Source organism: Pongo pygmaeus, chromosome 14 (genome assembly GCF_028885625.2).
Source record: "Pongo pygmaeus isolate AG05252 chromosome 14, NHGRI_mPonPyg2-v2.0_pri, whole genome shotgun sequence".
In the NCBI taxonomy this organism is placed as follows: Eukaryota; Metazoa; Chordata; class Mammalia; order Primates; family Hominidae; genus Pongo; species Pongo pygmaeus.
In genome coordinates, this window is record NC_072387.2 from 43,723,491 (window position 1) to 43,747,712 (window position 24,222).

General features: G+C 33.2%; 1 protein-coding gene across 8 annotated transcripts in view; it reads left to right on the top strand.

Moving 5' to 3' along the window:
• Positions 1–24,222, top strand: part of NBEA (neurobeachin) — a 754,643-nt gene that overhangs the window by 251,800 nt on the left and 478,621 nt on the right. For all 8 annotated transcript variants that reach the window (XM_054446222.2, XM_063650755.1, XM_063650757.1 and 5 more), the window contains 3 exons: positions 1,349–1,517; positions 2,962–3,057; positions 14,783–15,221. In XM_054446222.2, coding sequence (XP_054302197.1) covers positions 1,349–1,517; positions 2,962–3,057; positions 14,783–15,221 — 704 coding nt within the window. The remainder of the gene's footprint in view (positions 1–1,348; positions 1,518–2,961; positions 3,058–14,782; positions 15,222–24,222) is intronic.

A 24,222-nucleotide genomic window follows, 5' to 3' on the forward strand; every position in this document is an offset into this window, starting at 1 on the left:
GTGGCTGAGTAGCGTGACATAGTATATATATATACCACAGTTTCTTTATCCACTCATTGATTGATGGGCATTTGTGCTGGTTCCACATTTTTGCAATTGAAAATTGTGCTGCTATAAATATGCATGTGCAAGTATCTTTTTCATATGCTGACTTCTTTTCCTCTGGGTAAACACCCAGTAGTGGGATTCCGGGATCAAATGATAATTCTTTTAGTTCTTTAAGGAATCTCCACACTGTTTTCCACAGTGGTTGTACTAGTTTATGTTCCCACCAGCAGTGTAGAAGTGTTTCCTTTTCACCGCATCTGTGCTAATAATTTATTTTTTGATTATGGCCATTCTTGTGAGAGTAAGGTAGTATCACATTGTGGTTTTGATTTGCATTTCCCTGATAATTAGTGATGTTGAGCATTTTTCATATATTTGTTGGCCATTTGTATATCTTCTTTTGAGAATTGTCTGTTTATGTCTTTAGCCCACTTTTGGATGAGTTTTTTTTTTTTTTGCTAATTTGTTTGAGTTCCTTGTAGATTGTGGCTATTAGTTCTTTGTCGGATGAATAGATTGTGAAGAATTTCTCCCACTCTGTGAGTTGCCTGTTTATTCTGCTAACTGATCTTTTTGCTGTGCAGAAGCTCTTTAGTTTAATTAAGTCCCGCCTATTTATCTTTGTTTTTGTTGCATTTGCTTTTGGGTTCTTGGTCATGAAATCTTTGCCTAAGCCATTGTCTAGAAGGGTTTGTCAAATGTTACCTGTTGATACGATCAAAGATTGAATTAGCTTTTTCTTATGCTGCCATAATCGTACTTCTGGCTCATATTGAGCTTATGTAAATTCATGTTTTCTGCTCCCCCATTGTTTATTTCTCCTTTATTTTGTATTCATATAGTCTCTTGTTCCAGTTACACTAGGATTTTATATGTATTTCAGTTGTAGTTTTATCCTATTAATTTTATTCAGTTATAGTATATAAACCCTTGATTTTTTAAAAATCCAGGACATTAAATTATTCTGTTCAACTTTATGCCATCTACATATTTTATAAGCACACATACTATGTTGTTATGTAAGTAGTAGATAATAATGGACAAAAATGGACAAAGAATGAAATTTTAATATTCTAGTTTTTGGAAATTACATTCCAACCTATGGATGATATATTTTAGGAGTTTTATATTTATAGTTAAATAATACTTATTAAATAAAAATATATATTTAGCAGGTTTTCATAAAAGTTACATGTCATATTTTGCCTCCATAAAGATAATAAAATAGCAATTTCTAGTGCTTTAAGAACTTATACTTCAAAAAGTTTGAGTGTTAAAACTGTCTTTTCATTTTTCATAGGATGATAGCAAACAAGCACAGTTCTTAGCTCTGGCTGTTGTTTACTTCATTTCGGTTCTGATGGTTTCCAAGTATCGTGATATATTAGAACCCCAGAGAGAGACCACAAGAACTGGAAGCCAACCAGGTAGAAACATCAGGCAAGAAATAAATTCACCAACAAGTACAGGTACCTAACATTGTATAATTATTTGAATATTCACCATGATGTATCTCCTTTTTTTCACTTTTACATCTAGATTTAAACTGGACCTCTTCATAATCACCTCAAATATTTATGAATTGTTGGTATAGAAATGCTCATTTAGTATTCCTTAATTCAACAAAAATGTATGAATGGTATTTTATATAGTTGCTACATTCTGATTTTATCAGTATAGCTTTGGTTTCAGTGTTTCTCATTTATTAATACAAATCATTAATTTATACCACTATTTAATATGCAAGTAACTTATATATTGTTAAATATATTACTTTTTTAACCTTTATAAACATGAAAGTAGAAAGTCATTATAGAGTTGTTCAATGCCAAGGACAAGCCAAAATACAAATCTTTGTAGCCAAGCTCAAAAGTTGGATTTTTTTCTTTCTCAGCTGTATACAGTTAATTCAGTATCTAAATATTCTATCAGTGATTTATAATCAAACATGTGTTCTAAACTTTATACCAAAGTGGCCTCAACTAAAATCAAAGACTTGTGGAAAGTTAACATGGACAACAGTGAACCACCTTGGGTCATGCTGCCTTTTTCATTTGCAGAAAATGCTCATGTTGCAGCAGTTCTTGCGTTACTAGCTTTGCCCACTCTACTTCAACAGCATAAACACAGTTTCTGGCAACTAACATTTTAATATTGGACACCTTCTATCATTATCTTTTCCTTCCAGGTGTTTATATCAAGGTTGTTTCTCTATTGTTTGCAGTGAAACCTTGATAACCTAATGGTTATTTCATGTACCACTGGATTAATTTGTAGTTGAAATTTTCTTTCCTAAATAAATGCATATGATTTATAAATAAAATGGATATTTTAAAAAGTGAGTAGAAATTAGTGGTCAAATCTCTGCATCTTGTTTTTCATAAGCATATCCTATTTCATGTACCTTTTATTGATGTCATGGAGATATGGATTATGTTTTAGCTACAGTATTTTGCTGTTGCATGATACATGTACTTTTAACACATAAACATGAGAATATTTCATTATAATATACTTTTGCTTTTAATTTTATTATTCAAATTAAACATCATCCTACCATTCCAGTTCATGTTTTTTCACCATTTAAAACACTAAGACTTATCGTCTTCTTTTTCTTCAATTTTAATGCTTTTATATCCATTATATGTACAAAAAGTAATAGTATAGTGAACCTTCTAGTTCTGATTTTCTTGTGTATTTGTATGTCTCTGTGTATGTTGCTAGAATTACTGTACTTAACAAGTGTATTATTTTCTTTCTCTTAATACATACCTCTTTTCTTCAGATATGCATTTGTTATTGCTAGTATTGTTTGCATGTTGCAGTAATATAGAATTGTCATGGATCTTCAGTGGACCATGTGGCAGGTTGTTACATGCTGGCTCAAATTTGATTCCATGATTTTCTCCACAGTTGTGGTCATACCATCTATCCCTCATCCAAGTTTGAACCATGGATTCCTTGCCAAGTTAATTCCTGAGCAGAGCTTTGGCCACTCATTTTACAAAGGTAATATTGACCTCATCTCCTGACCTGTTTGGGTATTCTTATTTCATGAATTGTTTTAAAATAAATATTCATGATATAATTGTTTATAAACAAGTATATACCTCAGGTTTCATGGAGATTTGATATGTTGTATTTATACCTAGCTATTGAGAGCGAAGTATAGCTTTTATATTTGTATTTTATTACATTTCAAGTATCATCTATAAATTAAGGATACCTAATTATATGTATATTAATATGCATAGTGGTAGCACTCAGGAGAGATCTCAGGAGAGTCACAATTTAGTAATGGGACTAAATGAGCCTAATATAAAGGCTACTCTAGAATAAACCTTAAAAACGTGCCTTGAAAGCATCAAACTGATCTATATGTTATTTAACTTCCAGTTAGAACAAAGCCCCAACACTGTTTAAAGAAATGCGAAAAGTCCTTATGAAAAACCATAAAATTAAATGTTAGGCGTCCAACAAAAATTACTAAACATGCAAAGAAGGAGAAAAATGTGATGCATAAGCAAAAGAAAAAAAATCAGTGAATAGAAACAGATTTTGAGACAACAGAAATGGCAGAACTATCAGATACGGACATTATAGAAGCCATTACATGTATATTCAAGATGTTTTTCAATGTAATGGAAAAAGGTAGCATATTGAGGAGAGAATTGGAAGATATAAAGAAAAGAATGACAATTTTAGAGATGAAAAATACATTAGCCAAAATGGTAATATCTCTGTGTAGGAGTAACATGAGATTACTGACTTCAGAACAAAGGATTATAATAGGTAGAATTCTGTGATAGTGCCAAGATTTTCCTGTGTACGCACTCTGCAAAATTTCTGGGATGGTAAATATGATGGTGTTTACTCCTGTGATTAGGTTATGCTGTATGGCACATTAGTCTTTAAGAAATGGTGATTATCCAGGCGAGCTTGACCTAATCGCGTGAGCTCTGTAAAAGAAGAGAGTTTCCTCCTCTGGTCACAGAACAGGAAGTCCGAGAGACTTGAAATGTGAGAGAGATTTGACATGAAGGAGGATCTTTATTGCTTAGATGGAGGTGACCATCTTATTGCTTAGATGGAGGAGCAAGGACCTGAGAAAACCACATAGCTAATAGCACTCACCAGCTGACAGCCAGCAGGAAAGTGGGGACTTTAGTCCTACAGCAGGAAGGAACTGAATTCTGCCAATAATTGAATGAGTTTTGAAGAGGACCCTGAGCTCCAGGTGATACAATACTTCAGCGTACTCCATAACTGGCTAATCATATGGAACAGCAACTTTTGGAACAAATAAAGCTAGCAAAATATTTTTGTTACAACTTGATGAATGTACAAATATTATTTTTTATAAATGTGCAACCTTTGAACAGCATGATGAAATGAAGGGAAAAATATTGTTTTCAACTTCACTGCTGGCTGACAAACACATCTAGCTCTAAACTGTGCAAACCAAAAAAAAGGATGAGATTGTCAGCAAACATTGCCTGGAGTTTGTCTGGTGGAGTGTGTTCCAAAGGCTCTGCTATGGAAAGTATCCGGATGTATCTGCCCAGATTAAGGAGCCTATATCAGAATATTAATACACATTGTCAAGAAAGTCTTGCTATGAAAATAGTGTCAGTTAAACTGAAAATAGTTTCAGTTACACTGAACAGTGGTGTTAGTAGCATAATAAAATTTTGAATTACTTTAAGGCCAATGTGGTAAACTTGCTATTATTCTTTATATTATGTGATACTGTGGCAGATTATCATAACTGTTATTGCATGCTGTAGTGCAGTGGTTATTGGGGGAAAATGTCAAATATTTTTCATAAACTCAATGCTTCCAAACAGGGAAAGATATTTTTTCATGATAGATATGTTCAAAGAGCACAAACAAAAGTTAAAATCTTAGAGGTACACAATTTCTGTGATATGTTTCACAATTTAATAATAATTATCGGCCCAGCTCGGTGGTGCATGCCTATAATCCCAGCACTTTGGGAGGCCGAGGAGAGAGGATAGCTTGAGACCAGGAGTTTGAGACCAGCCTGGGCAATGTAGTGAGACCCCGTCTATACAAAAAATTAAAAAATTAACCAGGCATGGTGGCATGTACCTGTAGTCCCAGCTACTCAGGAGGCTGAGGTGGGAAGATTGCTTAAGTCCAGGAAGTTTAGGTTGCTGTGAGCCGTGATTGTGCCTACTGCACTCCAGCCTGAGCAACAGAGCAAGACCCTTTTTCAAAGAAAAAAAATTATTAAGTATTCTGATCTTTAGGAATGATCTGATTTGGTTCATCTTTCAAGTTATCACCTGTCATTTTATGGACTGGGCAGACTATTTTATATTTTATTTTCCAGCAATAGAAGATTCACAGATAGCAAATTCATGGATCTAGAATCCATTTCTGTCATTGAAATATAACTTATATCTTACTATGACTATACAAAATGTAGAAGAGTTTTCATTCCATCAACATATCTGTGTGACACTACTTTCTCCTCTTTGAGTGTTATTGACATAAAACAAAAACAATTTAAGTATTTATTATTTCCCGAGTTGCTTTATTGCCAGTTCACCTTAGATTAGATAAATTAACCAGCAAAAAGCTCATAGTCAACATCATAAACTTTATTTATAATCGCAGTGTTTGTTCAAAATATTCATATAGGCATTTGGGAGGTGAGGATCACTCTTTACCTAAAATTTTTTGTTTAGTTATGTTGTATAATGAAGAGAAGTTACAAGTGTAATAGTCGTTGTCTAAATTAATCACCAGTTCACTTTCGGTGAACAACGCAGGCCATTTTTATAATTGTATCCTTTTTCTTTGTGCTATTTTTGTCTGATTATATTTATTGATGTGTAATTTTATGTCTGCCTAATCAAATAACAAAAACATTTGTGCTTTTATTTTGTGTAGTTTTAAAATTTTTTATTTTTTCAGTAATTTGCTACAATTGGTAAATAAAATTTTATATTTTATTTTCTAAACGTATCAGCGAATGATGGATTGAGGACATAAAAGTAAATTTTCACAAATAGTTTGAGAAACTCTTTTCTGGACTACTCTTCAGCTCCTTCACACCCCACTCCCTTCTTTCAGCTCCTTTACACCCCACTCCCTTCTTTCAGCTCCTTTTTGAGACTTTAAGAAAACTCTGAATTAGCTCTCTGGTCTCTCTTTTTAAATTTTGATGTAATCCCTTAGTTCAGACTCAAATCCCTTTTTGAAGTATTGCCATAGTTTCTTCATTGGACTCTTAGTTTCTAGGCTTTCTCTCGGTTTATTACTGACAATTTTGGAAATAACACTTATATATAATACAATATAGTAAGGTAGTAAGTATAATTTATGTACCATTTTAATATAGTAAATATTTTATAATATATAATAACTATAATAAAGTAATTTTTCTTCCTAAAATTCTCAAAAGGCTCCCTGTAATTTTTGGGACAAAGTTAAAATGCCTTAACATGGCAAAACTACTCTAATTCTGACTTGCCTCAATTACAATAATCAACTCCACAGTGGGTTCCTTACTTCTCTTACTGATCGTTATTCTTTTATTTTTACAGTTTTGCTACCAATTTCGTGGTTTCAAAAGATAAAGCAGATTATGTCCTTTCTTGACATAAAATTTTTAGTAGTATTTAGAGTAACATTTCACAAGGGCCCTAGATAAGATGACTGTTGACTACGTTTCCAACTTTATCTCATGCTATTCTTTCTTCTTCTCACTACGAAACCGTCAGACTACCTTCTAGTTTTTTAATCATGCCAAGCATTTTCATGCCTCAGGATGTTTGTATTTTGTTCCTGGATTTTGGCTCTTTTCCCTGTTTTGTGTGTGACTGGTACCTACTCATTCTTCAGGTCACCTTCTCCGAGAGGCCTTCCCTGACTCCTGTAACTGACTAGCTTCCTTTCCATTATTATTCTTTCTCATATCATCTTGTTTTATTTCCTTTCTTCTATTCAATGCTTTGTTTAATCATTTATTAGAATGTATGCTTCAAGAGGGTAATCATAACTAACTTTTTTTTAGTTTATGTATTTATGGTGTACAATGTGATATACTGATATTTGTATGCATTAGGGAATGATTAAGTCAAGCTAATTAATGTCTTCATCACCTCACATATCATTTTTTTTTGTGGTAAGAATGTTTAAAGTTTATTCTCAGCAGTTTTCAAGTACTGATACATTATTAACTATAGTCACCATGGTGGAAAATAGATCACCAGCATTTATTCCGTCTCTGTAACTGAAACATTGGTCCTTTTGATGAACATCTTCCCAGTCCCTAGTAACCACCATTCTACTCTTCACTTCTGTGAGTTCAACTTTTTAAGATTCCCTATATAAGTAAAATTATACCTATATTTGTCTTTTTATGTCTGACTTAATTTAATGCCGTGTCCTCCAGATTCATCCATGTTCTCATAAATGACAGGAGTTTCTTTTTTTATGGCTGAATAGTGTTCCATTGTGTATATACCTTTTATTTATTCATTCATCTGTTCGTCAGTAGACACTTGATTCCATATCTTGACTATTGTGAATAATGCTGCAATGAACATCAGGGTGCACATACCTCTTTCAAATAGTGATTTCATATCACTTGGATATATACCCTGAAGTAGAATTGTTGAATCGTATGGTAGTTCTATTTTTAATTGTTTGAAGAATCTCAATACCATTTTCCATAATACCTCTCCTAATTTTCAGTCCCATCAACAGTGTACAAGGGTTCCCTTTTCTTCACATCTTCTCCAACACTTATATTTTACTTTTTTTTTTTTTTTTGGTTTTTTTTTTTTGAGATGGAGTCTCACTTTGTCACCCTTGCTTGAGTGCAGTGGTGCGATCCTGGCTCACTGCAACCTCCGCCTCCCGGGTTCAAGTGATTGTACCGCTCAGCCTCCCGAGTAGCTTGGATTACAGGCATGCCCCACCGTGCCGGGCTAATTTTTGTATTTTTAGTAGAGACGAGGTTTCACCATCTTGCCCAGGCTGGGCTTGAGCTCCCCACCCCAAGTGATCCACCTGCCTATGCATCTCAAAGTGCTATGATGACAGATGTGAGCCACTGCGCCTGGCCACATTTTCAATAATAGCCATCCTGTGTGAGGTGATATTTCCTTGCGGTTTTAATTTGCATTCCTCTAATAATTAGTGAAGTTGAGCATTTTTTATATACATGTTAGCTGTTTGTCTTCTTTTGGGAAATGTCTATTCAAGTTATTTGCCTATGCTTTAATTGGGTTATTTGTTTTGTTGCTGTTGAGCTGAGTTCCTCATATATTTTGGGTATTAAACCTTTATCAGATATATAATTATATATGTTGGCATTTTATAATTAGTGTTATTGGTTGCCTCTATTGCATTATAAAAGTGCATGATACATTTTAATAGGATTTATGGTTTTTTTTCCTTTGAGAAGAAAAGGAAAAAGAGTAAAAACCAGCTAGGGCAAGAGAAAAGCAAAATACATATATATGAATATATTGTAAGTTCTAGTCGATAATTTATTTAAAATATAAAAATTATAACTACATTAAAATTTGAGTTCTAAACATTACTTGTAAGTGGGACTTTGGGAAGAGCAAAGTAAGAACCTCCAAAATACTGCTTCTCTAAAAGAGCAATGAGAAGAACACTGGCAAAAACTGTCAAAATCAACTTTTTCAGTTCTTCGGAAAGCAATCAGAGGCTTACAACAACCCAGAGGGTGTTAATCCCAGAAAAACTCTAGACCTTTATAAGAACAGCAAGATTTAGAGTGATTTAACTCACCCTGTTGCCATCTACCTTTCCTCAGCTCTATGGTAGCTTTGAAAACCAGAGGCCAGACACCAGTGATAGTTTTGAAAACCAGTAGCCTAGCAGCCACTGAGGATAGGAGTGGGAGTAGGTTAGGTTTAGAATTCCTTAGAAAGTCTCGACCTTAGAGCATTATAACTATTCGAGCTGTATGGAATCTTCCTGGAAAAACTCCATTCACAGGGCTTATTATTATTTGACCTAATCTAGAGTGTGTTTAGTAAGAAAAGCCTGTCTCCAAGGTGTTTGTTGAAAATAATCAGCATTTTTTTTAATGTTGCAACTGCCCAAAGTGACAGTGCCAGTTGGGGCAAACAAGAACCTTGCCTAAAAGCTTAAACAGATGTGAGAATGAGATATCCAGATTCCTGGGGCTGTCCTCAGGCCCAGGGAAGACCTGAGAAGGCCTCAGTCTCTCACCCTTGGCTGACCTTGAGGCCCAGCACAAGAAGGAAGCGCAGGCTAAGAGAGAGTTTTAAACCATGGGAACATTGCAAGCATACCCAAACACACACACACAGAGCCTGTGGCAAAGGGTGGAAAATTTATTGGTTCAAGACATTTAAGACAATGTCTGTGCAATCATTAGCTGACCACTAGGTTAACTGAGCAGAGACTTAAGTGGCTACAGATGATGGAAAACAGATTTTACAGAATTAGTTCAGGAAAATGAATAAAGAGAACAAGAACAAACTGTAGGCGGGGTCAGATTTCCATGATTGCCACATTATGTTATTTAAAATATCCAGTTTACAACAAAAAGAATTACGAGACAAGCAAAGAAATAGGAAAGCATGGTCAATACACAGGGGGCACAAAGCAGTTGATATAAAATGCCCCTGAGGAAGCCCAGATATAGAACTTACTGGATAGACACTTTAAACCAGCTATTTTACATATGCTCAAGTAATTACAGGAAGCATTTTCTAAAGAACTAAAGGTATAAGAGCGATATCTCACCAAAAGGAGGATACCAATAAAGATATGTGTAATAAAGAACCAAATAGAAATTCTGGAGTTGAAAATTGTAATAACTGAAATGAAAAATTCACTTAGAGGGGTTCAGCAGAAGATCTGAGCTGGCAGGAAAAGAATCAGCAACGTGAAGATAGCTCAATTGTGTTTATCCTGCGCTGGGGAACAGAACAAAGAAAGAATAAAGAAAAGTGAACAGAGCCTCACAGACCTTTGTGACACTATTAAGTTGAACCAACATATGTATACTGGGAGTCCCAGAGGAAAGACGAGAAAAAGAATGGAGCAGAAAGAAAATTTGAAGAAATATTGGCCTGAAAACTCCCTACAGTTGATGAAAATCATTAGTATGTATGTCTAAAAAGTTCAATGCACTCCAAGTAGGATAAACTCAGAGAGACCCACATGTTGACACAGTGTAGTCAAAACATCAATTAGAAGATTTTCTTGGCTCTTAATTTTCATTTGTCTCTTATGGGCATATAATTTAGTAATAATATTTAATTCCTGAAGTTGTATTCTTTTCATACACTTAGTGTAGCAAGCAAACAAAATAAATCATATATAAATAATTTCAAACAATTAATTCATTGCAGTATTTTTGTTTAAAATGAACTTTAATGAGGATTTAAAATCTTTTTGTGTATTTTTTTCCTCTTTGGAGTTAAGATATTTAATTAATTTTGCATTTATGGATTTAATATAAACAAAATGTGTAAGTTAGTTACATACAGCTTTTTTATGTTTTATTTTAAATTACAGTGATTTAGTTTGCTTATATTATTATTTGAAGTGCCAAAGCTTAATATAATTTTTAGTGCTATACTAACAAGGTGCTGTATGTTTCGTTCATGATATTCCTTATTTACAGAGTTTGGAAAATGGCAATTTCAGTAATTTAATATGTAAGACATATTGAAATTCTTCATAAATCATGGTAAGACAGGATTTTTGGAGGAAGGAATGTGATACGTGAAGTCACTGTGTAAATATCATGTCATTTGCTGAAGTTGTCCTCATATTTTTCTCAAAATGTATTAGATGAACTCATTATAGTCAATGAAAAACAGTAAGAAAAAGAGACATCTGGCATCCAAATGCCTGTTTCTGACAAGGTTAAGATCACTCTGGCTAGTAATGTTTCTGCTCTGTGCACTGACATTGCCTGTTGCTACAGAAACTGATAAGAGCTATTGAAGACTTACATGCCTGTGATTAATATAACCTACACAGATGCAATCATTTATGGTTTCCCTGCAGTTCATGCCTAACTTCCTATTTAAATCATGGATTAAATCCTCAAAGTACTTTAGTGTCACAAAGAGGTATTCTGGAAACATAAGTTATCTAAGTTGAAGTTTATGGTATCAACTGAGAGCATGTTCTGTTAAAGATGTAAATGCATACTGAGAAATTTGTAGGTTTTTTGACTACTGATCTGTTTTTTTATTGCTATTATAAAATATCCTATTGGCATTTAGTTTTATTTCTATGTAATATCACAGCGTGTATGCTTTACAAAACATATTTATTTGAATAAAAGTCATTGAAATATCAAAATTACTACTTCTTTTTTGAAATCATTCTTTTATCAGCCTCAATAAAAATAAAATTGAGATGTTTTTAGTACTATGTACATATTTTGATGAGCTATTTGAAAATATTCTAATATTTGATTTCTAGAAACTTTTAATTGTGTTTTATAATCTACAGGTCAACATTTATATTGAAGTTTCAAGTATCTAGTTAGAAAGTTAAAGATTTTAATGTCCATTGTAAGTCAAATAGTTGAGCAGAAAAGCAAAATATTATGTAGTTGGTGGCAAAAGTCTTTTGATGTGGTAGCTTGTGAACACCAAATCAGATTTTATAACTTTAGATATTTTGTTTGCTAGTGAAATGCTTATATTCCAGTCTAATATAACTTGAGAAGTTTAAACTTTTTGTGTAGCTGTTAATGTAACATGTCATATATAACGATACTTAGACATTATATTAATGGAAAGTCAAAACACTAGACCATATCTGTAAATTAGCTAAATTCACACTAAGTGTTAGATATGATTATATGACTTTTGATAATTAAACTCTATAAAAATTAGACCATGCTAGTAACCATGACACTGTTTTGTTTTTGTTGTTGTTAAAGTTTTTGTTTCTGCATTTACATTTTCTGTCCTCTTGTCACTGTAACTATTTAAACTATTTAATTCTCTCCTGATATTTTGCTGCAATTGTTTTCTCTCAAAAAATGTACAATCCATAGATGCAAATGTATGTTAAACTGTATTCAGTGGTGTCTCTAATAATGAAAATAACTGCCTCAGTCATCTTATCTTCTTATTCTAGATTTGTAGGTTATTTATCAACTTCCAAAATTTTGACTATTGTCTCAGTTTGAATGATCCCAAAATGTACGTCTATTCTTCTTTTGACCTACAGATATAAATATCTTAGAGATTCTGTAGACTAAAAGTGATTCAAAATTTAGTTAATTATTCTCCTGAAGAAATCTCATTTTATTCCTTTCTCAGTTAGTGACATATTACCACTCTTTTTCTTAACCTAGATATTTCAGAAATATCCTTAGTCTTCTCCTCCTTCTCATTTCTAGGGTTACTATTCTAATTTAAGTCTTAGTCTTCTCTGACAAGATTTCATTAAAAATGCCAGAGTGTTGTCTTTACTTCTTACCTGTTTCCTTCTCTAGTCCTTTGCCTACTATTATTGACATTGTCTTCTCAAATGCAGTTATTTTAATTTTTAATATTGGAAGCAGTAAAGAATCTACCCTGATTTTCACATTGGTCATCCAATATGAATGTTTGAATATTATTATCATATTCCACAGATTAATCTATTCTTTCAGTCTATCATCTTTGACCAAACTAACAAATAAACAAAATTTAAACCTATTCAATAAATATGAGGAAAACTATGATATAACATTGCATTGTGATAAATGCATATTTTAAGTCAGTTTAAATTAGTATTTGATATTAGGAATATTGAATAATATGAAGATGTTATTTATTCCTAATTTAATGTATAGATTTGATATAATTTGACTCAAAAGAAAAGGGGGGGGGAAATGGGAGATTTTATTTCAAAACCTGGCAACATTTTCTGATGCTTATCCTAGAAAAAGTATTATAAATTCACACCCTCAGGAAATTTGAATGGTATGCCATTAGTCTAAATTCAAGCAATTAAAAAAACTGTCTAATAGACAACACCCAAGAATTGAGTCTGTTACTGACAAAATCCCTTCATACTGTTTTTAATTTTTTAGTATGTATGTACAAAACTTTCAGCAAGCTGTGATCACACCCAACAATTCTATCATCAGAACAACACTTCCTTGTGTTCTTACTAGAGATTTCACAAAAGATTTTGTGAGATGTCTTGCTGACATCAAGGTAGCCTATTTTCCTGTTGGGCAGTTTCCTGGTGTCTTGTCCTAACAACCTTTGAATTCAAAGAAACAAGCAAATAATAACAACAAAATCTAAGAGAAGTTATATAGAATTTACTGATTTTCAATTTTTAGGAGATCTTTGAAATAATTTAGTCTGTGCTTCTCATTTTCAAAGATTATGAAACTTTCAAACTTAAATGCAAGTTTAAGCAATACAAATAGCTAACATTTACTGAGTTTCTACTTTAAAGTGAGAACTGCAGTGAATTTACATACAGTAGCTTAATGGTCTCTTACTTTATTCAAAATGATTCAGTTAAGGACTGTTATCTCCATTATACTTAGATGAGATACACTTTTCAAGGTTATCATTTAGAATTTGGTAACATTTTATTATATGGAGAACTTTATTACATTAGCCTTTGTATGATGAAATTTGATAGAAATTTAACATTTTAAAGATTTTTTATTTCATTACTTTTAGTTGTTAATATTATATGTGTATTTCATTATCTGTGTAGTTATATGCACATGTGTGTTTCTGATTTAATTTTCACAAATTGAAATTTATATTTATTTACAAAGAATGAGCATGAGTGTTCCAAAATATAGGCCTTGTCCTTGAGGAACATTATTATATTATTAATGTATTTATTCTTTTGAACTAATCGTTTGACTTGCTTTGCATTTTTCAAGTGTGTCAGAATTTTACGTATTGTAATTTTAAAATTATCTTCAATTATCTTGAATATTTCAGATATTATTAGTTATTGAAGTACCAAAGAAAGTATAAAAATGACTTTATATTTTTAAGGAAACTAATAGAGAAATATAAGAATTTCTCTTCTATGATTGGCAGCTAACAATCAAAGGATAAGAGGAGAACATCATATAATTATTATTTATAAGCTGCTTTAGGAAATTGTTATAGGAACTATTTCCTGATGCTTTTGAAGGCATAAGTTTTGAAATGCCAGATGATTTAAGAAGCAAGAGGATTATTTTGATGCTCCCTGAACAAAATAGTAGGTGTATTGGATGATATCTTTTTGGGTTTTTTTTGTTTGTTTGAGATGGAGTTTTGCTCTTGTTGCCCAGGCAGGAGTGCAGTGGCATGATTTCAGTTCACTGCAGCCTCCACCTTCCAGGTTCAAGAAATTCTCCTGCCTCAGCCTCCCGAGTAGCTGGGATTAGACGTATCCCACCGTGCCTAGCTTATTTTTGTGTTTTTAGTAGAGACGGTGTTTCGCCATGTTGGCCAGGCTGGTCTCAAACTCCTGACCTCAGGTGATCCACCTGCCTCAGCCTCCCAAAGTGCTGGGGTTACAGGCATGAGCCATTATGTCTGGCTGGATGATACGTTTCAACTGAGTTGTGTTACTACTATGCACATCCATTTAGCAATTTTTTGTTTCTACAGGTTTTATTTTCTTTATTTGAGTATATGAAAACATTTGATTAATAATAAAAGATTTTTACTTTCGAAGCTTTTTTCTAACCTAGTTTCTTTCATTACAGAAACACCGGCTGCATTTCCAGACACTATAAAAGAAAAAGAAACACCAACTCCTGGTGAAGATATTCAGGTAGAAAGTTCAATTCCCCATACAGATTCAGGAATTGGAGAGGAGCAAGTGGCTAGCATCCTGAATGGGGCAGAATTAGAAACAAGTACAGGCCCTGATGCCATGAGTGAACTCTTATCCACTTTGTCATCCGAAGTGAAGAAATCACAAGAGAGCTTAACTGAAAATCCCAGTGAAACGTTGAAGCCTGCACCATCCATATCTAGCATTAGTCAAACCAAAGGCATCAATGTGAAGGAAATACTGAAAAGTCTTGTGGCTGCTCCAGTTGAAATAGCAGAATGTGGCCCTGAACCTATCCCATACCCAGATCCAGCACTGAAGAGAGAAACACAAGCTATTCTTCCTATGCAGTTTCATTCCTTTGACAGGTAGGTACTGAACTTACTATTCACAGGGCTTTATACATAAAAGGAAAATTAGACTGTTAATTTTAAAATATAAGGAAGATCTTGAAAACTTCATTAATGTAGATTCTTATTACAAAGACAATCAAAATGATGGCTCAACCTAATCTTATAATAAGATATCTTAATAATACATCTTAAAGAAGAGGTTTCAATGTGATATGATGGATAGCACATTGAATTGGAAGTAGGGAAACATGGATTATGGTTATATTCCATTATCAAAGGACTACAGTACATTGGGGTGTTATTTTTCTCTTTGGACTTAGTTGTTTCATGTATATAATGGGGAAGGGGATGGGTCACATCTGTCCAAGGTTTATCCTTGCTCTGAAATTCCATTATAATATTATAAAGTACTATAATAATTGTTGGAGATTATATAACATGCTTTAAGTGATAACATTTAAATTCGAACCTTAAATGGAAGTATATGGAAAAATTTTAAAATTGTTTGTGATCATCTTCTTTATGAGATTTCCAATACGAATGTAAAAGCGTATTTTGAAGCATGCATTTAAAAGTAAATATTTTTGAAAGGTATTTTGGCATTTCAGGTATCGAAACTATTTATAACTGGCCCATATGTCATATGTCTACATTCAAATGTTAAATCATGCAAGGAATTTTTTTTAAGGAACAATTAATTTTTTATTCCAGTATACATTCAATAAAAATGATACTTCACAGAAGCAGAATAAGATATTTTAGAACCAAATATCCTATGCGTCTAATATCTTCCACTATTTAAAAACATGTGCAAGATTAGAAGAATATTTTAGTCACTAATTACTAACAGTAGTACTTAACATTGATCACTGGGATTAATGTCTATTCCAAATAATGTTTGCATGTTAATGTATTAACTAAAAAATGTGATGGCTTACCTTTTAAAGTAAATCATTGTTATTGATGTTTTAAAACATCTTTTCATACAAAAAATTTATATATATGTATGAGGTGATTGACAAGCAAGTGTTTTTTTGTTTTAGAAAGACAAGATCAAATTAGGAAATAAAATGTTTCTAAATGGAAATGTCAAAATATGTAGTCAAAAAATAATATCTATTCCATATTGTTTTCTTTAAAGTAGCCAGACTGCTTTGTTCTAAGTAACATTTTAGTTTAGGGGTAGAGGATGTGGCAGTATAGTCATTTCAGTTTGGATGAATACCCTTTTTTTTTTTTTTTTTTTTTTGAGCTGGAGTCTCGCTCTGTCACCCAGGCTAGAGTGCAGTGGTGCGATCTCAGCTCACTGCAACCTCCACCTCCTGGGTTCCAGCAGTTCTCTGTCTCAGCCTCCTGAGTAGCACCTGCCACCACGCCTGGCTAATTTTTGTATTTTTAGTAGAGACGGGGTTTCAACATCTTTGCCAGGCTGGTCTTGAACTCTGACCTCATAATCCACCCGCCTTGGCCTCCCAAAGTGCTGGGATTACAGGTGTGCGCCACCGCGCCTGGCCGAATTACCCTTTTAATACACAATATAATTTAAACTTTGCCTGTCAACACTTTTGCCAGTGTTTTACAGATATGTCTTGAAAATCTGTTGTGGAAAATGTAAGTGGCACTGGTTATCATGTAGAATATAAATATGAATAAACTTAGTTTTATCTTCTATGAACTTAGTAGTAAGAAGATGTTTGCAAATAATTGCTATAATAGATAAAATGTGTCAAAATTTTAAAAAGTAAAAAATGGTAGGACTATAAAATGTAAGAAATATTTTTCTTTTTTTGGTATTTTGGTATTAATATTATGTTTGGATGTTCATTCATACAGTGATGTTCCCTGGGTGTTCCTTATGATGTTTCACATTTATTTCACCTTTTCACATATTTGGTTTATGTTTTCACGATATGCCTGTATGTGTGTTTATTAGTTTGTATAAACATATGCATGTAAGTATATGTACTTGTGTATTTCTATAAGCCTATAAGGTAATATATAGTAATTTAAGTTTTGTATTCTAGTTAATTTTAAATTATATCTTTAAATGTTGGTAAAATACAAACCAATAAATACAGATGATTATTGTGATTTACATATGAAAATCCAATGAAATAAACATTAAGTAAAATTTTTTGTTTTAATTTGGATTGTTGTTAGAATGAGTTTTTTAATTAAAACTTTAAAAAGCAGTCACCTGAGTGCCAATATTCTTAGCTACTCAAAATTTATTATACTTTTGAGAATATTGCTTTAAGAAAAATACAGCTTTCTATATGTTCCTATAGCATTTGTACAAAACGCAGTAGGAGTGGACTTATTATTCTAAATTGCATAAGTACAAATGAAATGGAAGAGCACAAAGCATATTTCAATTCTTTTTAGGAAAAGAGTCTCTAGTGTAGTTAATATATGCAGTAGCTCAAGTACTATCAAATGTAAATGATGAGGTGATATTGATGAAAGGAGGGGATTGAGGTCTCAGGGGGCGCTGATGACGGATTGAACAGAAGCGGCCTTGCACTGCACGTAACTCAAGTCTGTCGTCTTCACTGCTCAAAGCCATAATGGGAGGTGGCAGTTTGAAATGAGTTGCCACGGCAGAGAGTATTATTTTTGAAATGCTTTCACACAAATCACTAGGCCCTGCATACAACTTAGTTTCATGCTTTAATGTCATCAGGAGGCACAAATTGGTGTGTCTAATTGTTTGCCACCTGCCAGCAAAATGAGCTGCCAGCCAGCCAGACGGGTTTGATTGTCTGTCAGCCATTCAATAGATTGAGAGTGACAACATCAAAAATTTAACTTCAAACTCTGAAGCCTTGAGCAGCTTTTCAGAGACATCATCCCCACAAGTGCTTCTGGACCAGTGCATTTTTCAATTATACTTCCAGGGTATTGCTACCATTTGCCTTATCTGTCTTAAGGTAGCTATAATTACATTATGAGGTATATAAACATATTTCTGAAGCACTAAAGTCTGAAATCCAAGTTATGACATGTCTTTTAACATCAGATCGAATTCGTTGAAAATGAGATCCAGGATGACAGGCTTTAGAATGAAAGTCCTGAATGCTACCGATTCCAAACACAGAATCTATCATGGGTCTTACTTTACCAATAATGTATTTTTCATTTTAATCTTTAGTTGAAAAGTAGATATAAACTCAGTTGGTTGCTTCTTTGTAACTAAATCATACTCCTAATAATATTGTACAGTCTCAGTAGAATTCATGTAGGATTTTACTTTTGTTAACCAGTTTTTTATTGGTTATATTGCAGACATGCTAACAATGAATTCCTTATACTTATCCTGGATTTTAAATTTGGAAATAATTTCCTAGAACAACTGGGATAATTTGAGTTATGTTAACTTGTGTTCTACATCGAGTGTATCTCACCCCTTAGGATGGCGCATTGGTGAATTTCAGTGTTTTGAAGTTTGTAATAAAAAATTGCAACATCAAATTCTTAGAAACATTTAGACTTAATTAAAATAAGCCTTTTTTCTTTACTATTACATATTTCAGCAGATTATGAAATATTACATAAATGTTCTCTACATATATGGAAAGTACTGATTCTTTTTCTATTTCCTTCAGTCATCTGTGCAGATTAAATATATATCTTTGATTATACTCAGTGATTCCGAACAGATGTGTACTCATGAAGTATTAAAATGCTAGAGATCCTCTAGTACTGTTCTATAATGAGCAAACACTGTATGTAAATAGGAAATACAATCATAAAACTATAACAATATTTTCAAAGTTCTGTTACTGTGAAGCAGAGAGAAATATTTATGATGGTTTTATTTTTAACAGAAAAGCTTAATAATCTCATTTTAGAATTCTTAAATCAGGTTGCCAAGTTCTCCAACAATACTATCTCTTTGGATAGATTACTATATTTATCGATGGTTTATAAAATGTTTTAATTGAGCTATTATTTTTCATGTACTGTGTAACTTTTACTTTGGAGTAATGCTTTTATCTAAAGCCACCAATTAACCGTTTACTTATCTTTTAAACTAAAAATTTAATCTTATATATCTGCATGTTTTTTATCTTTTGAGAGTTTGGTATATATATATCTATGTTTTGGTTCAGTTTTAACTTCCTAGGATTTCCAGAGATCCCACTTAGTTTGAACAAAAGACAAAAAAAAAAAAACAGAGGGCAATGTGCTTCTCATACATTTTTAACTGTTAGTATGTTTTTAAAAATTGTTTTAAGTGTGGGATATCACACAAAGCTTATAATTGTGTTGCTTCTTTGGCTAACACACATCAAACTTACACTTCACTTTTTCAGATTTTGCAAACCTCCTGTACTCAAATTACTGGGTTTGATATATTCAGGGAAACTAGTAGGTATTTTTTCCTCAAAATTTTAGTATCCTTGCTTCCCAGTGTTTAATTCTCTGAAAAAGAAAAATCTATTTTGTAAATAATATAGGGCCAAAAAAGCAATTTAGATAGACTTCATATTATTAACCATGAAGTATAAGCTTAAGCTAGGTATTTTCTCTTTAGTTTCATTAGTATTCTAATATTGATATTAGTGGTAAGGATGAAATTTCAGGGTAAATATTTTTTAAAATGTTGAGTAGAGTTAATGAGGTCTTCTTACGTTGATTTATTTAAAGTTAGAATTAAGTAACTATGAAAAATTATAATTACTTCTGAGGGCTTCAATTTGTTCTTATTACTTTCTATTTTTTTAAAAAAAGTATTTTGACCATATCACTTAAAAGATGAACAAATAAACATAAGCCAAATTGATTATTCATCTTCCAGCCTTTACAATTGAAATTTTCTACATCTAGCCACTGTAATTTCTGCTTTTATTATGCTGCAAGTGCCCTGAGTATATATTTTAAGGTCAATTGCCAGAAGATTCAGTTTTGACTGAGCATGTTTGTGTCCTCATTTCCCCAATGTTGTTGATTTTGTCTCTCCTGGCATTTATAGATAGCTGAATAAAGTTCAGTGAGCTGAATAAAGTATCTCTCATTAATAGGTGATTTAATGAGATTCTTTATTGTTTCTTAAACATATTTTTTATATTGCAATTCTCAAATATTTTACAAAATAAGGAAGCATGATAGATAACATCATGAGAGCATTCACCTTGTGATTTCTGATGAACTGAAGTAAATTGTCATGTTATCCTAGAATCAGTAACAAATTATTTTTCTCTTTTAAGTTTCAACTTTTTCTTTCAAGATATATATTTAACATCCACATCCTAGTTAGAGAGTGATAATCTGGAAATTAGGGGAACTAGATATTAATAGTTGGTCTCTCTTTAATTTGTTCCAGGACCTTGATCCATTCTTTTTGGCTCTCTGGAACTCAGTTTCCCAACCCATATAATATGGTATAAAGCTACGTGATTTCTAAAAAGTCTCATAAATTTCCAAAATCCTATTTAAATGAAATGGGCTTATTGTTAGTCCCCCAAAGCAACAGATAGATATTTTTGAGCTTGGCTAAAAGATTTGAATCCCAGAAAAGGTGCATCTCCATTCTCAAATTACATTAGCCCCTCAGCATCTCTAAGGTGGATTCTTTCTGTTACTTCCTAACTGCCCTCACTATTTCCATGTTTCCTCTCTCACCCCAAATTTGTCTTTTACATTTATGCCATAGACATTTTTCTAAAGTGTGAAGCTGATGAAAATTCTGAAATAATTCTTGTTATTTATATAATAATGGAGGATTATTTTAGTTTGGAATAGAAAGTCCACACCTTTCACCAGCCAGAAGTATCTAAAGCAATTCCTTTAACCTACCTTGTTTTTTCATGTCTCTTTGTCTTGCTAGGTTTTTACTATTAAATTTTTGTATGCACTTTTTCCTACTTGGTTAATTTCTATTGATCCATTTCATTTCAGCCCACTCTTCCTTGATTGTGCACAGCCTGTGTTCCTGAAAGGTCCTGGGCATAACTCTGACCAGGTCAATTATTGAAATATATTGCATTGTCAGTTTGTCTGTCATATTCCTTAAAGTATCTAAAGAATATGCCCCAGGGCATGGGGCATGTATTATTTGTCTTGTGTCTCCCAAACTTAGTGTAATCCCCTGTTAGTGCTCAAACAGTAGAAGGGAACAGAAAGAAAGAGATTCTTATAGTGTGCCATGAATAATTATAAAACTCACTTGCCTTAATGAGTCACTGTTTAAAAGCTCTTTCTTATCTTCAGTATCTCTGTTTGTACTTAGGATAAACCATGATGTACACAGATAAGATAGTATCCCTGTTTTTACAAAATTTACTGAACTGTTTAATGGAGACTGCCAATACTCTATCCTTATACCACTTTTCCTGTCCCTTTGCATTCACTTCTTTGGCCATCTCATCCACTCTCCTGGCGTTAAATAGCATCTGTATGCTGATGACTCTTATATTTATATCTTAGTTTGAACCTCTTTTCTAAACTAGAGACTCATCTATCCAATTGCTTATTCAACATTGCTATTTGGATGATTAAAAAGAGGTATAAAAAATTAGTATAAGAAAGCTGCTCCAACCACATTCTTCCCTATCTTAGTTAATGGCAGCTTGTCCTTTCTGTTACTTAAGGCAAGTTTTTTTGCATAATCCTTGACTTTACTCTCATGTCCACATCCAGTTCTTATTTAAATCTTATTTGCTCTGCCTTCTTAATATTGCCAAAATTTGAATCATTTCTCACCAGATTTTACTTTGCTATTCCACTCCAAACCACCATCATTTCTTGTTTGTATTATTGTAGTCTCCTAGCCATTCTCCACAGTAACCATTGTCCCTCCTAAGACTATCCGTGACATAGCAGCCAGAGTAGTCCTATTATAACCTAAGGTTATATCCTTCTTCTGTGCATAAGCCTTCATGGTTTCTCATCCCTCTCTGAATAAAAGCCAGCATCTATACGGTGGACTACAAGGCCCTGTGAGCTCAGCCCTCTTGCTTATCTCATCTCTTACAGCTCTCCATGTCACCCAGTGTTCTCTTGTCACACTAGCCTTTGTACTGTTACTTCTGCCTGTGATGCTCTTCTCTAGATAGCCTCCTGGCTTATTCTTTCACCCCTTTCAGTGTTCTCTCAAATACTACCATTTTTTGTCAATCTTCTCTGAGCCACCCTTTCAACATTATTCCTTCTTCTTATCTATGCTTTATTTTTCTTACAGCACTTAACATCTGATATACTATATTTACTCATTTATGTTATTGTATTTGCTATATCTCTGTATTGAAATGTCAGTGCCATGAGAGCAGGGATTTTATTCTATATATTGCTATATCTCCAGAACTTACATCAGTTCCACACACATTGCAATGCTCAATAAATATTTGTTGAATGAATGAGTGAATATATCACATCTAGCTTTGAGACAGGATAAATTCAATGATGGAAGAATTCACACTTACATGTATTACTTATCAGTCAATTTATTAAAATCATATAATCATTAATGAAATATTTTATCAAGTGAATTAGATTGAAATATGTCCTAGCTTGTCCCATTTTGATGATAACTTTTACAACCTTGTGGTGTGTGTAGATTCTATGTAGTATAAAAGAATTATCCACTTTCTTGTAGTTAAGAGTCTTAAAGATGTGTGATAGAAGTTTGAAATTGTGTGGAAAGCATAGTATCGAGATTTTTTAAAAATTCAATTGGCAAAGAATATGTAGAATAGAGCAGGGGCCCCCACCCCTGGGCCATGGACTGGTACCGGTCTGTGGCCTGTTAGGAACCAGACAGCAGGAGGTAAGCAGTGGGCAAGTAAACAAAGCTTCATCTGCATTTACAGCTGCTCCCCATTGCTCGCATTACTGCCTGAGCTCTGTTTCCTGTCAGATCAGTGGTGGCATTGGATTCTTCTAGGAGTACAAACCCTACTGTGAACTGTGCATGCGAGGGATCAAGGTTAAGTACTCCTTATGATAATCTAATGCCTGATGATCTGTCACTGTATTAGTTTGTTTTCACACTGCTGATAAAGACATACCAAAGACTGGGAAGGAAAAAAAGGTTTAATTAGACTTACAGTTCCACATGGCTGGGGAGGCCTCAGAATCATGGCAGGAGTGAAAGGCACTTCTTCCATGGTGGTAGCAAGAGAAAATGAAGAAGCAGCAGAAGTGGAAACCCCTGATAAAGCCATCAGGTCTCATGAGACTTATTCACTATCACAAGAATAACACAGGAAAGACCGGCCCTCGTGATTCAATTACCTGCCCCTAGGTCCCTCCCACAACATGTGGGAAGTCTGGGAGATACAATTAAAGTTGAGATTTGGGTGGGGACACAGCCAAACCATATCAGTCACTAGTGCCAAAAGCTTTGGGGACCACTGGAGTAGAGGATTCATGGTATCTGTCAGGATGAATAGCATATCTAAAAGAAGAAGAGCATAATACCTGAATAGTTTAGTTCAATGGCTCTTAACCTTTTTGTGGCTATGTATGCTTTTGAAATTCATTAAAAACTATATGTTCACTCCAAAGAAAATGTTTTTACCACCAAAATTTGTATATATTTTAGTGTATTTATGTACCCTAAATAGGTTACCCACAGTAGGTACCTAGACTTCTAGGTAAGACTTTTTTTGGTGTAGATGGAATAGATAGCCAGTGTGAAACGTTGTGTAACAATCTGATAGAATATTTTGTAAGAGTTGAAAATTTTTACTCTCATATATAAATAGTTGCTAATACCAAGTAACATTTTAAAAGATAATTAATTTGTTATCAACACATATTGGTTGGTGTGGACTTTCAAATTAATTGTAAGATTGATTGCTAAGAAAGAGAATGGTTTGAGATAAAAGGGAAGGGGTAATATTAAGGACAAGAACGTGCAGTCCTTTAATCCTAGATAAACAGTTTGGCCATCTGAATCAAAGCGGAAATAGTTCTTACAAACTCATGATGTTGTAGATGCAGAAAAAGATCAGAGAAATCGGTCAAATACAGGTTCCTGCTTCTCTCAACTAAACCCTTGTAACTTGGTCAT